This window comes from Armigeres subalbatus, chromosome 3 (assembly GCF_024139115.2).
Source record: "Armigeres subalbatus isolate Guangzhou_Male chromosome 3, GZ_Asu_2, whole genome shotgun sequence".
Lineage (NCBI taxonomy): Eukaryota > Metazoa > Arthropoda > Insecta > Diptera > Culicidae > Armigeres > Armigeres subalbatus.
The window spans coordinates 336,399,683-336,415,378 of NC_085141.1; the positions used below are offsets into that span (position 1 = coordinate 336,399,683).

At 40.5% G+C, this 15,696-nt stretch overlaps 1 protein-coding gene across 1 annotated transcript in view; it reads right to left on the reverse strand.

The window, feature by feature from the left end:
• Positions 1-2,649: 2,649 nt before the first annotated feature.
• Positions 2,650-15,696, reverse strand: part of LOC134221336 (uncharacterized) — a 125,901-nt gene continuing 112,854 nt past the window's right edge. The window contains exon 4 of the mRNA XM_062700534.1: positions 2,650-3,842. Coding sequence (XP_062556518.1) covers positions 3,362-3,842 — 481 coding nt within the window. The 3' untranslated portion in view covers positions 2,650-3,361. The remainder of the gene's footprint in view (positions 3,843-15,696) is intronic.

Consider the following 15,696-nt stretch of genomic DNA (forward strand, 5'->3'; position numbering starts at 1 on the left):
CAAGAAACTATACTATGAATTCAGATTGTGGATTTTCCGAACGAAATCTCACGGGATCATACTTGATCTCATATGATAATTGTACGGTCAATGTAAGCTACATTATGGTCAGTAACACCATAAGGCACTTGAACGGAAAACCAATACGTCTATTTTTGGACGGACTAACCATAGTCAAAGATCAGCACATCCCTAATCTCAGTTTGGAACATCTAAATTTTCTCCAGACAGAAACGAGAAAAGATTTGGATCTGATACGGTTGGAAAACAACAGCATAAATTGGACACCTTGGACGATCTTCGGAACATTCTCTCTCACCCCCATCATAATTGGCTTAGCCATTTTTCTTAGTATTTTTATTCGCAGGCAAACTATGAAAATCGAACTGAAGCCACAAACCCACGAAGTACCAACAACCAAAGACGTCACGTTTAGCTTCCGCCATGCGAACTTAGAAGAAATCATTCGGACGGAGCCTCATAACTAAGGCGGGGCAAGTTAACTATGTTGCCACCCGGAGTCCACAACATTCTTGTCGGAGTCAGCAGAAACGATGCACATCGCAACCGCGATCAATAGGTCAGTCGATCGGACTTGGGACCCATCGAGTAAAGTGCTGAAGCAGCAGTATCAAGTGTGGCCATCGGTTAGGAGTTAAGTAAGGTAGTTCAATAAAGTTAGTCTTAGTCTAGCAGTAAGTGAAGAGTGTTCTTTTTTAAAAAGAAAATCCAACAGCAAATTATTCAACTAGCGTAAAGGATTGTTTTTCAAATTGGTACAAAAATAGAATCACTATCGAAAAACCCTTTTTGGTTAGCCTGGGCTTTAGGGGAGCCCAAAACGCAGGGAAAAAAGTTAATGAAGCGTTTTTACTCCGTTATGGCTGCCTGCTGCTGATTGAACCTGCTGATTATTGTCGGAAATATGCAGCTGATTAGTGACGAAGGAGAACTATGAGTACGTTCCAGGTCTTTTCTTTCAATGCCATTACTGTACTGCTGTTCTTCGCACAATTGTCCCATGTTACTTTTGATGAAAAATCTTAAACTCGAGTCAACTTGTCCCACTAAAAAAAATGAAGTAGTTGTTTGATGATAATAGAGTCTTAGAACCGTTTAAATAAGTAGTGATTTGTTTTATGTCCTGGAAAAGTGTTGCCTACGGTCATAACATCCCTCAAATATTTGTTAAATTTTAAGATCCAATCGAGTAGTTAGTACGAATAAGGGCGTCCTTGTAAAGTTTTGCTGTACCTGTTATGAACGATTAGTACATCCCATTCCCTGCATTTTTCAAAGAAACCTTCCCTGCATTTTGTGGTACTAGTCTTTGTAACAAAAAGGGCACTATTACGGAGCATGAGATCCGATCAAATTATTCGTAGTACTACTTGACTAACGCCCCCCGCTGGGCGAGGGATTGAGTATGACGCACACACACGCACACACAATAACTCATTATTCATTAATCATAATTAAATCTATGAATAATCACTAAGCTCTGGTAATAATACGCTTTTAAATAATGTAGACTTCTACAAATTTTAAATCAGGGCCGTGACAGATTTTTAACCGTGGCGTCCCTTTTTCTGAATTAAAAGTAGGGTAACTGTTCCGTTTTCCATCTCACTGAACATATATTCAAAACAAAGAAATACAGCACTAATCTCGTCGCTTCTTTTTGCTAACACTTCTGAAAAAAAAATCACAAAAATAAGAAACAAACCAAATTCCTTTTCATTGCTTTGTTTTTGATGGGATGGAAATAGGAGCTATGGGTTGAAGTGCCGAACCGTTCCCCTATAACAGTTGAAAAAAAAATCTTCCCCTTTCTTGTTGTTAACCCATACAGCAAAACATCAAATTATCACGAGTGGTCACAAATTGGATGACACGAGACTAGCTCGTCGATGATCATAACGTTAACAGCAAGAAGGTAGCAAGAACGTGATACTGCTGTATACCTTTGCTACCTTGCTCAAAAAGTTTACATTTCATTCGTAAACAGAAAACCCTCGAACGGGAGCAGTAAGGGGAGAGAAACCTAATATTTCACATCTCGTTAGGAAACGAAGATGGGTAAATAAATAACAACTCGACAGGCTCGTAAAACATGTCCGAGGAAATTGTAGGCCTCTGTACTTACTGCCGAGCATCAAACTCCCATTGAGCATACCATCCAAAAAGTCAACCTTAACGAGAATAAATCTAGGAACTTTTTTCAAATGGGCCTAATTGATTCTGACCTTGATTTTTGGAACGGCGATTGTGCTCTTCATTCAAACTATTTCGGTGAACTTATGTGCCCAACAAGAAGAATTGATTCCGATCTATCTGATAGTAACGTCAGTTGTATCAAATATGCAAAATTGAGAGAGTATTAGCCGTTTCAAATTTCAAGGTCAAATACAGTTACGCCTATTTGAAAAAAGTTCCTAGATTAATAATTCACAATGCGACGATGGAAGATAAGGTGTGGGCGAAGGTCACAAATGGTCTAAACGGTGCGCTGTTACGACGAAGTTTTGGAAGGCGCTTTTCCTTTTATATTTGCTGTCTGCCGGTGGCTGTTTGGACAAAGTAATCAGTTCATCATTCTGCGGTGTACAACTCAAAGATTTTCGGTTACGGTGTATTGTTAGATTATTGGCCAATTGTTTTATTTGTTCAGCTTGTTTAATGCTATACATTCAGTATGTTTGAAAAATAGAAATATTAAATTTTATGACTTTGGAAACGAACATTAGGAGATGGAGATTAAAATGCTTTTGAAAGTTTTCAAATCTTCATTTAATTGAAAATTATTTAAAAAAAAAATGGTGTTAGGTTGAAACGCTAATACTCCTGAATATGATTTTGTGGTGCCCTCACAGATTATTCAAAACTATCAATGAACTATCAGACCATGTTCTGTTCGATCAGCTGCTTCTAGGTTATACCGTCTTGTGTACACGAATTAATTTTCGTATGGATTAAGTCCAATTCCAAACCGCATATATTTAATTAACTAAATTAAGGCAATCCGTATGGGCAGATATCTTGTTGACAGTGTACATGTTTCGTGTTTTTATGACTTCTTTTGTTCTACTTATTTCATGCAATTCGTATCATCAACGTGTTTCTGATCACAATAAAATATGTTACTATTTCTTTTGATTTTCTTCGATCAACATCATAGAGTTTTCTCGACAGCTCGACTGCAAAATCATGGAATCCATTCTCAAAACTCAACACCAGAAAAGATTCCTTTCAACAACAATTTGTACAACGTGGTTTGTTCGTTTGTGTTTTGATTTGAACCATTGAGCACAATTGAATCAGAAACTTACTTGTGGCAAAAGTTGATCTGATAAACCATATATCAAATGTTCGACGTATCACCACGGTGGGCGACGGCATCACTGTCCAGGGAAGCATTCGCAAGATCCGCGGAGGCCGCGGCATTGACCGCGGGATGCACCAGGGTTCCGGAAGCGCTAAGCGGATCCTGCTGGTACTGATGATGGAAGGTGGCTAGTGTTCGGGGATCCAACTCGAGGGTGATTTGTTTGCCACTGCTGATGCTGCTGCTGCTGCTTCTCCTCTGGTTGGCACTACTGCTGCTACCGTCGACATCGTCCGGGGCTGGGGGCAGTGGGTAACCACCGCCCAAGATACTCCTACTGCTGCTGCAACCCTCCACGTAATTGTCATCGTCACCATCGTTATCTTCGTCGTCGTCGTCGTCGTTAGGCTCACCACCCGGGATGTTGTGCACGATGCTCGGGATGGTGGCATTCTGCTTGGCGATCAGCTTTAGCAGCTCAATTGCGTCAAGAGCCTGTCGCTTTTCATGCAGGATTCTGTTTGGTTTTTTTTTGAGGAGAAATAAAAGCAGACGGAAAAGAGGTGGAGAAAAAGTCCAAATTTGGATGAATTCGTTAGGATGTTAGTTGGCAGAACACTACATGTGAGATGGCATTGACAGTTATAGTTATATGATATGTAGAAAACTTCATAGTTTCCCAAGCGTTTTTACAATGTTAGCAATGAAATTATGATTCGGTCTACTGCATACAATTAAACAACTATTTTGTTTCAGTACTGTGTCAACTAATCTACTGGGTGCTATAAAACAAATCACATTGTATCATCCATAACATATTTATGAAAAATGATATTCAATAGAAGCAGTACTAACACAATAAGTCTGCTTATATTTGACCGGTACGTTGCACTTCAGATTTAAATTTAAATGCATTTGCACAGGCTTCCTGGAAATTGTAACATATTTGTTAGAGCGATAACAATGCCAACATGTGCATATAAATTGTCGGAATCCATATCACTGCGACAGGGTTTGAAAAAAAATGGATGCAATCAGCGTTACGGTGAGCACTTCAGGTGGCAGTATAATAAAGTTACGACCACACGCACCGGACGCCAGGAACACACAATTTCAGGTGAGGTGATCGATGGGTGACTACCCGACCAGCAGATAGTAACAGATTTATATCAGAACTTGTTATTCTATTACAACATTTTTTTTATAGCAGAGGTTGTTACATGTTTTACATGTACTATTTGTAGTTAAAATAACGAAAATTGGAACAAAACTTTTTCTAGTCTTAATAAAAACGTTACGAAATATGTTTTCAATTGAACAAAAATATAACTCGATGTGTTACATGAAAAGTGATGAAAATAACTAAAAGTATTATAAATTATATTATTGAAAAAAAAAGTTATCCCTGGTTGTGTCACGTGTTATATATTCATGTTAGGACGATCCTGTAATATTCTTTGCTTCATTCGGGACAGAGAATTTCTAACAAAATTATGCCACATATTGTTATTTGTAACACATATTGATAAAATTGTGACGTAATTTTGTTATGACTAACTGGTCGGGTGATTGTCAGTTGTTCAAAGCTTTGCGATATTTTAAAATTTATTTGTTGAGAAAATATACATTTCACATTTTCCTTGTGCCGGTTCGTCGCTTGTAGATTTTATATATAACGACATGCAAGACAACGCGTTTCAAAAGGTGTTCTATTAGATGGGGTTCATAATACGCTCTTTACTCGAAAGCATCTGAGAAAAATACGCATCGAGCAAATTATGGAGTATGTGTCATACAGATGGCTTCTAGACATTGGTGGATATAATCATTTAGTCAGATTTTGACTCATCAGGACATACCTCATTCTAGAGGCGTATTTCAAAATGTGCTATATAAAGAACTTGAGCATGATGTTTTCTTTACAATTTTGCCAATTTGTTATAAGTACATCAAACATACTTTAAAATTCAGCTCCGGTATGACAACTTGGCACGCGTCAACCATAGTCAACCTCTGACTAAATAATTGGAAACATCATTGTTTCTAGAAGCATCTAGATTCTAGATAGATACTGAGCGCCTTCGGAAACAACATTTTGTTCCAATCATTTCACAATTTGGAATCGACCTCTCGTTCCAAACTCATCCTAATATAAATTCTTGTTGGAGTTGGAAATGAAGCTATTTAATGCTCCATTTGGCGGATGATGAACTTTTAGTCACAGAGAAACAGACGTAACAGCTTGAAGATTTTTCTGAAAAATCCATTGCCCAACTCCTCTACCACCATCTTGCGAGCATGCTACACGAAGCAATGTTTCGTATGACATTGTCACCAGAAGGCGCTGGAGTGAAATGAAACTCGAATGATTACGTCGCTAGCACCTTTAGTTGTGAAACGCGCAATCAATCAAATTCAAATAGATAGTTGAAGTCATAATCGATGGTAATTTCGCTAGTGTTACGTCTGTTTAAATATGATTCAGTTTTTGTGAACGCAGATACCAAACGGCACAAATAGATTCCGACCTGCCAAAAAAAATCACACAACGAACTATTATAATATATGTGTCGTTGTGTGGCTTCTGTAAAAATAACGTTCGATTAGCCACTAAAACGAAAACGATAAACAACATTCCTCGTGTATGAAATATTTTGTTTTGTGACATATGACTCCGTTCATTAAAGAATTTCTTCGTCGATCTCTGCATATGATAGGGAAACACCAAGGCCGAAGTTCGCGGATGAATATCCTCTGAAATGTCATTCAAGTATGGGCGAGTATGGGCTACATAGAAGTAGAGTGTGGGTTCAGAATTATCGAGCACAAAAAATGTCTAATAGATGGGGACGCATGGTATTAGGTAAGTTTCGCTCGAAGTAATTAATTTTATTGGAGAACTCTAAGCAAATAAACTTTTGCATTGATTGTCGTAGGGCGCAACTGCAGCAAGCGATTTGATTTAAGTATCCCTCAGACACCTAGTCGCCGCGATTCTATCGTTGATGGGTCGCTGCAGGCAATGTTCCATTTACGCTTCCATACCAGCGGGGACAGAATCGCAGTCGCCGAGCGATAGAATAGCGTCGCGATTGTCTCGTACCATGTATTTGGGGGAGCCCTTATGCTTTGGTTTTTTGTTTACTTTAAAAATATGCCATCAAATGGCGACAATAACAATAATAAAATATGAAATCGCTACATTTAGATGGAGAAAGCGTTTCCTAACTGAGGAGTCTGAGCAACCTGTAGCCGCTAGCATACGTATTTTTTTTAAATAAAATGAAGTAAAAGTGCGTCCAGAGGAAAGGAGAAGAAGGAGGAAGAGTGAAAATTTCCTTCCGAGTGTCTCGAGCATACATACATATGAAAAAGCTATACCAAACATTGGAGATTAGTCCCATCATAAATATGTTGGGATTAGATCAAAGATTTTGCTACCCAGTGTAACAAAGCATCGCTTCAACATAAATTTAAATTGCTGTAATTTTCTACTGTAGTCAAAGTTTTTGTGTAACAGTGAAATAGAATTTCCGTTAACTAAATAAGTGAAATGAGAGTGAAATCAGTAGTGATTCAGTTTCATTCCAAATTTTCGACCACTATTCTAATTTGAATCTGGAGCAAAATAGAACAAACTCGTCGGTTAACTCAGCAGTGTTCCATTCATGTTTTTCAAATTTTCAACTCAATTTAATCATTATGTTGCTGCCAAGAAATGCGCCGTAATTGCAAAATGGATTGATCCGTAGATAAAATGACGCTTTCATACACCAAAACAATTGAAAAATATTTGAATCTCGTGATTCATTCGTGGTTCAAATCTGCAGAAAATAGAACTGAGCTTTAGCCAGTTTTATTTTTTGACAGTTGACTGGCTGACTGAATCTAGACCAGCTGGTGGGAAAATTTATGTCTCAGATTCATATTCAAACTGACAGCCCCGAACTATTTGAATCACTGCTAATTCCACTCTAAGGAAAGGCTTTGAAACTGTAAAAGTAGGCAAGATAGTGATAGGGTAAGACACCCAGAAATTACTGTCCCCCCAGTTTTCACCCACCAATTTTAAAATCTTAATTTCTCGATAAACATTACTAAAATTACGTAACGAACGCTGAATTTGATGATTTTCGACACCTACCCTCCCCCTCGTAACACTTTTTGTATGGAAGGTTTAATATTTTTGTATGGATCGTAACGCGAAGCTTGACCCCCTCCCTCCCCCTTCAGCGTAACGTAATTTGTGAAAGGACCCATAATTGTTTGATAATTGTATGGAAAAATTAGAACTTCAACTGTTTCTTAGGGGGGTCCCGTAGCGTAGTTGGCTACACGTTCGCCTTACAAGCGAATGGTCATGGGTTCGATTCCCAGCCCCTCCACCAGTCAGTCGCCGGATGCGCAGCCTATGCGGTGGCGTATTGGGTGCACGCCTTACCATCGCGGCTGCCTGATGACGACTGACAACTTGTTCTTCTCGGAGGCATTCCTCCAACGTTACCCGGATAAATGGCAACCGAACAATGCAACAATCACTGGATACACGACATGGACAAAACGGACACAATGGACTCACGACGAGATGGACCAGCAACGACAATGAATAATGGAAAAATCTAAAAATAGATTCTGTGTGGATTCTGGCTGCAGAATACCATAGTAGATCTCGGCACAGTAGCGGTTAAGTAACACAGAGTGCCTACCAAATAAAGAAAGGAATAAAAAAAAAAACTTCAACTGGTTCCTACAATTAGTTATCGAAAAGTGAAGATTTTAAAATTGGTGGGCGAAAACCGATCAGTACGACGCTCACCACGAAAGAAGCGAACTAGCATAGTGTAAAGGCAGGAGAATGTTTTAAACAATTCTCACGGTGGACATTTGGGTGGCAGTACCAGGAATAAAAATAAAGGAACTTTCGGAAGGCGTTCTGTAAATGTTTCTGTGGAAATTGCTGAGAAATTTGTAATATACATAATTTCCAAATTTCCGAGGAACTTCCGAAGGAATTCTTGCAGGAAGTTCAGGAGAAATTCCTGGAGGAACTTTTGAAAGAATCCGTAAAGGAACTTCCGGAGGAATTCCTGGATGAACTTCCGGAAGAATTCCAGGAGGAACTTCCGGAAAAAATCCTGGAGGAACTTCTGGAAGAAATCCTGAAGGAACTTTCGAAAGAATTCTTGGTAGAACTTCCGAACGAATTCCTGGAAAAAGAAGTTTCTGGAGGAACTTCCGGGAGAATTCCTGGAGGAACTTCCGGAAAAATTCCTGGAGGAACTTCCGGAGGAATTTCTTGAGGAACTTCCAGAGGAATTTCTGAAGGAACTCCCGGAGGAATTCCTGGAGGAACTTTCGGAGGAATTACTGGAGGAACTTTCGGAGAAATTCCTGGAGGAACTTTCGGAGGAATTCCTGGAGGAACTTTCGGAGGAATTCCTGGAAGGAACTTCGGAGGAATTCCTGGAGGAACGGTCGGAGGAATTCCTGGAGGAACTTCCGGAGGAATTCCTGGAGGAACTTCCGGAGGAATTCCTGGAGGAACTTCCGGAGGAATTCCTGGAGGAACTTCCGGAGGAATTCCTGGAGGAACTTCCGGAGGATTTCCTGGAAAAATTAAATGCAGAAGGAACTTCCGGAGGAATTCCTGGAGGAATTTCGGAGGAATTTCTGGAGGAACCTCCGGAGAAATTCCTGGAAGATCTTCCGGAGGAATTCCTGGAGGACCTTTCGGTGGAACTGCTGGAGGAATTCCTGCAAGAACTTCCGGAGGAATTCCTGGAGAAACTTCCGGAGGAATTCCTGGAGGAACTTCCGGAGGGATTCCTGGAAGAACTTCCGGAGGAATTCCTGGAGGAACTTCCGGAGGAATTCCTGGAGGAACTTCCGGAGGAATTCCTAGAGGAACTTCCGGAGGAATTCCTAGAGGAACTTCCGGAGGAATTCCTAGAGGAACTTCCGGAATACCTAGAGGAACTTCCGGAGGAATTCCTAGAGGAACTTCCGGAGGAATTCCTAGAGGAACTTCCGGAGGAACTTCCGGGAGAATTCCTGGAGGAACTTCCGGAAAAAATCCTGGAGGAACTTTCGGAGGAATTCCTGGAGGAACTTTCGGGAGAATTCCTGGAAGAACTTCCGGAGGAATTCCTGGCGGGACTTTCGGAGGAATTCCTGGAAGAACTTTCGGATGAATTCCTGGAGGAACTTTCGGAGGAATTCCTGGAGGAACTTCCGTAGGAATTCCTGGAGGAACTTCCGGAGGAATTTCTGGAGGAACTTCCGAAGGAATTCCTGGAGGAACTTCCGGAAAAAAAATCCTGGAGGAACTTTCGGGAGAATTCCTGGAAGAACTTCCGGAACAACATTCTGGAGGAACTTCCGGGAGAATTCCTAGAGGAACTTCCGGGAGAATTCCTGGAGGAACTCCCGGAAGAATTTTTGTAGGAACTTCCTGAAGTATTCCTGGAGGAATATCTGGAGGAATTTCTGGAGGAATTTCCAAAAGTAAAATTTCAATCGGCGCACAGATCTAGTGCATACATGATCAAGCATCTGCTCTTCATGTTAGGAGTGGCGCACAAAAGCGTCTGGTAGGTCCAGGGAAAAGAGGGAATGATCTTCTTGAAATTTATGGTATTTTGTGTCAGGCACTGCAAGCCAGCCTTTGGAAAAAAACATCAAAAACTTTACCGGAAACTCCCTCCAAATTCCTCCGGAAATCTTCCCCAAAATTATTTTAGGAACTACCTCCTAAGTTCCACCGGAATTTCCCTCGTATATGCTACAGAAACTTCCCCCGGGATTCCTCCGAAAATTCTAGCCTCCCTTCCTCCGGCAATTCTTTCGAAACAATTAAACAGTGGAGAACTGTGGAGAATTTCCGGAGAATTCGGAGGGGAATTGCCGGAGAAATTCTGGGGGGAATTTTTGGAGGAATTCTAGGGGAATTTCCGGTGGAGTAATGGGTGGAATTTCCTAAGAAATTCGAATGGGAATTGCCGGAGGATTTCTGGGGGGAATTCTCGGAGATATTTCGAGGATAATTTCCGGAAAAAAATTCTGAGAGATTTTTGCTGGAATTCTTGATGTAATTTCTGGTAGAATTCCGGGAAGAATTTCCAGAGAATTTCTGGGGGGAATTTCCGAAGAAATTTTCGCAAAGTTCTCGGGGGTAATTTCTATGGGAATTCTGGAGACAATTTTTGCTAAATTTCCGGAGGAATTTTCGGAGGAATTCCTGGGGAACTTATGGAGAAATTCCTTGAAAAATTCCTCAAGGAACTTCTGGCAATATTTCTGAAAGAAATAACGGAGAGATTTTTTTACGAACTCCAGAAGCAATGTACGGTGGAATTCAGGGGAGAATTTCGGGTGAAATAACCGGAGGGAGGGGGAAACAATTTTCGGACTAATTCTTGGAAGAATTTGGGAGATTTTTGCATGCATTCCAAAATTAATTTCCGGTGGAATTGCTGAGAGAACTTCCGGAGATTTTTTTTTGTCGCAATTGGGGGAATTTTTCAGCGGACTTTAGGAAGGAATTTCTTTTGAAAATTCGGCGGGATTCCCAGGAGAATTCTCGGAGAAAGTCTAGGGTGAGTTTCCGTAGGTATTTCGAGGAGTATTTCCGGGATAAATTCTAATAGATTTTCGCCGGAATTTTTGAAGCAAATTCCGGTGGATTTCCGCAAGAATTTCCGGAGATATTCTGATGGGGAATCTCGGGAAAATACTTTTCAGATAATTTTCTTTGGAACTTTTACGGGAATCTCCGAAGGGACTTCTAAAGGAATTTCAGGAAGAAATCCGTGGAAAGTTTGTGGAGGAATTCTGGGGGAAAAAAATTCCATCGCAATTATGGGGGTAATTTACGGACGAATTTTGTGGGGAATTTTCGGAGGAATTTCTAGGGACAGTTTGCATATGCACCTTGGAGAACTCCCGGTTGAAGTTCTGGGAGAATTTTCGAAAAAGAAAATCCTGAAGGGATTTCCGCACGAATACTAGAAGCAATGTTCGGTGAAGTTCCAGGAAGAATTTCTGGAAGAAATTTTCAGAAGTTTCTGGAAACATTTTCAGAAAAATTACCCTGAGAGTTCTGAAGAAGGGAAAAAGTTTCCGGAGGAATTTCGGGGACATATTCGCAGGAATTTCAAAAGAAATATTCGGTCGAGATTTGGGTAGAATTTAAGAAGGAATTTTGGTTAGAATTGCCAGAGGAATTCTTAGGGCAAGGGAAACAAGATTTTTTGGAGGAATCCCGGGGGAATTTTCCGAAGCATTTAAGGGGGAATTTCCATCGAAGCTTAGGAGGGAGTTCCTAATAAAATTTCGGGGAAGGTTTCGGGAGGGATTTAGAGGGAGTTTCTGGTAAAATTGTTGTGAATTTTTTTTTTAATCTTTGTTAAAGTTTTTTTTTAAATAATTTTTGTGGAATTTTAGGAGAAATTCAGCGAGAGGGTTTTCCGGGGAGTATTTTTTTAAGTATCCCTGAGGAAGTATCGTAGGAGTTATCGGAAAACTTTTCATTGGAATTTGCTCCTAAAGCTCTACCTCGTTTATGTTTGCAAACTATAGTGCATCGGTCAAAAATACTTGAACCGATTTTATAAAAATTCTGGTAAAAGTCTAAATAAGTAAAACTAATATTTTCGTGTTTAACACATTTTAAGGCAAATTTTGGCTGTGCAACATTTCAGAACGAATCAACCATCAGGCCCATATATTAACTGTTAAATGTTGAGACAAGTACCCTGCGGTGTTTACTAGTGCGTTTGAATCATATTATTCCGTACGTCAAACAAGACCAAATGTCCCCGAAGACATGTCGAGGAAGCATTTTTCATCTATTTTCAAATTTCAAATTGAACAATCCTCTCGATTTTTGGGTCGAAAGAAAAACTGACGAGTTTAGGATAATGAACTTCATTGCTCCCAGAAAGAAAATCGAATATCGATTCTTTATTTTAGGACCCAATTGCTCGAGCAATTGTCACAGGAGCAATTTCTGTTGAAATTCCTGAAAAAATCTCCGAAGAATTTTTGGAAATTTTTTGGACATTTCCGAAGGAATTCCGGGAGAACCTCCTGGAGTAGACGCTTGAGAAATTTCCGGGATAATTCTTGGAAAAAAATTGGGAACACATTCTTGGAGTAATTCTATTCTCGGTGTAATTTTTGTGATTTCTTTTTAATTAGGCCGATACAAATATTAAATTTATTTTATGTCACCCCCCCTTCAAATTTTCCAAAATATTGAAGGGGCGAAAAAAAAATTTTTTTTTTGAGTTTTTTATTTTTTGAAATATTTTGAATTTTATGTGATGGGATTCGGCTTTATAGTCTCAAAATTGTTCAAACAATACTGTTTTAACTGCTTAACTTAACAATAATGTTTTAAGTGGGCAGCTAAAACATTATTGTTTGAACAATTTTGAGCCTGTAAAGCCGTATCCCAGAACAGATATTGAACAGTCGAGACACCATAGAGTATGAATTTTATGCATTACTGTTTTTATCTTGATACGTAATATATTGTTATTATATTATATTATATATAATATATTATATATTAATCTATTGTTATCGGTATTTGACGGCTTTTATGTTGCTCGGCACACGATATCCAGCTGTAAGCTCGTTCGTATTATAAATTTTAGACATCATCTGCGTTACCTTTGCCTGAACCTAATACGTTTCACGATAGAGTAGTACATTTGAATGTTGGTGCGTGGATCAATCCAGTTGGGTCTCCAAATATTTCGAGAACTCGCGGAGGTATCCCCAGCCTTCTTGACTTATTATTCCATGTCAATCATAATTTCGCCATCTGATGATATCAGTCTGTCCTCCGATCGTTCATCTACTGCAAAGTTTGAGGAGCTTTTCCCGTTGCCATACGGTCCTCCTGGCGTTGAAGGTGGTCCCGTCGCGAAGAAGCATACAGCTCATTAAGCACACACAAACGACGATCGCAGTACTAATATAGCGTTTCGTGTTCATTGGCCAAATCAGAGTCGTCTAGGTGTTCCACAACAATAAACTGCCAAAGCAGCTCAAGGTATGGTACACGGTCAATCGCACCCACCAAGATCTTTTCGATTACGCTGAGAAGTAACAGTGCAGATGAAATGCATCCTTGCCTCAATGTCTCACATTAGCCACTACCCGAATGAAGTCAAACAAAGCTCTGATCCTATATAGGGTCTCCTCCACCAACTGCCAATCGACCTTTGGGCGCCTTTAGATTTCCTGCTTCGGATGGCTGCTTTTTGAAGACCGCTGGCTGAGACTTGAAGAAGCTGTCCAAAGTGATCGAACCAACATTTCAGCTTTCCAAGTCAGTGAGTTATTGAAGCGATAATCTTCGGTTGTTGCAGCCATCTATTCTTCATCGGCCAGGATATTCACACACGCAAGCCTGTCCTATCTGCAGCAACGCCCGACTCCCACTTACAAAGATTCATACTGGAAACGGGACTCGTACTTTACTCCTCTGATTCTTCCCATTCCTCAGCCTTTGATTCTATACGCTTCTCAATCTTCAGTCGGGTTACATCTGTAATCCTTCAGTGCGCAGCTCATCCAAGTTGATCCCACCGGATTCGATACAAGCATTCTTCGCCACTTCGAACATCCACTACCTGAGTTCCATATTCTTCAACGAACGAAATACTAGTCCTGACAACTAAAAGCGGCTCTAGAGAAGTAAGTCAAACGCTGTTTGCTGCATATGGGAGAAGTGGGCGTGGGTGGACTCTCCGGTTAACGATGGTAGGAAAGCCACAACAACCGGCGATAATCGCCTCCTCTACGATATTTCACGACGTCTGATAGGAGCAAGGACAAATCCGTGGGTGTCAGAGAAAGACGCGACATGTCAGTCACTCACCGATCCAACTGAGCAGCTAAAACATTGGTTCGAAAATTTAGAACAACTTCTTCGAGTTTTGACTATTTATCCTAATTCAGATATAGGGAAAGGTTGACAATTATCCGACGGCAGCAGGCAAGGATGATCATGGCCCGGATGATCATGTGAGAACCATACGGCCATGTATTCCACCATCCTGGAGCAGGTAAATGAATTTCAAGAGTCTCTGATTGACCACGAAAAACTGAGGGGAGTTCCTAGAAGCAAGGGAGGTCTAGACAAAATCTATAGTCCAGCACAATATAATCGCAAGTGAGGCAAAGCTGGATGTATTATATCTCTGTTGATATTGCAACCCACCCCCATAGAGCAACCATACTACCTCGACCAAGATGACGCTACTGCAGTACTAACACAACAGTGGAGTAAATTGAATGACCTGGTTGAACGCTCCCCTCATCAACATCAACAACACCGAATCATTGGATGTAAACAACTCCAACTCCACGGTAGCCAGGCAAACAGTGGAGAAGGTCGAAAACAAAAGCCAATGAACGTTGGGCGGCGGTGTAGGCAATGCACCAAATCCCGAATACTCAACTCTAACGTGGAATCTGTAATTTTATACGCCAGTGATACTTAGTGCGTATTAGCAAAGATCTCTTAGATTTGCAAGTATTCATCAACCGATGTCAATGTTTTACAACTCGGACATGGTGGCCTCACAACTGGATTCTGAATGTTGAATCCCATCGAAATCCGATATCAACTCCACATTGGGAATGGACGTAGGCCTTCCATACACAACGTAGGAGCGGAGACGAAATTTGCAAGCAAGCGCTGGAATCTGGCAGGACATCGCAGCAGGGGAGACCTAAGATCCCCTGGCGTCGAAACCCTAACAGAGAAATAGATGAAGTCAATAGGAATCAAGGCCCAATTCAAGGATGGAGATCTTTTACGTTGGCCCTATGCCCCTCAAAAAGTGCTCAGAACACAAGAGTGAGTGTGTGACGATTGGATCCCAGTTTATAAATACCACATGTATATGAGAAGAAAACCAATGTGCCATATAACCTATGTATTGTGTAACTCTGATTAGCTATTTTTACAAAGCAATAGAGATTTATTTTGAAACTTTTTGTTTTTGGAAGAATGTATTACTTTTCATAAATCAATTGGAACTGTAACTCTCGAAAAGCAAGGTTATTTTCAGTGTATCGTACCTTTGCTTGGAGTAAGGTAAACGAAAATCTGCAACCAGACACCTGAGAAGACATCTCAGATCGTGTGGGGGTCGAGAAGCGCCCAGGCAGCAATCGCCGTCCATGAGCCAAAATGACTTCCTTACGACTATACAGAAACCCCCGCAGCACATCCACGCATGTTTTTTGTATGGGTGAGTTTAACGTCCATTGCATCCTCTCTACGGGTTTATCCGAGGTCGCTATCAAGTAGCATGGCATTCCAATAATTGTAGGATCGTGGGATGATATGG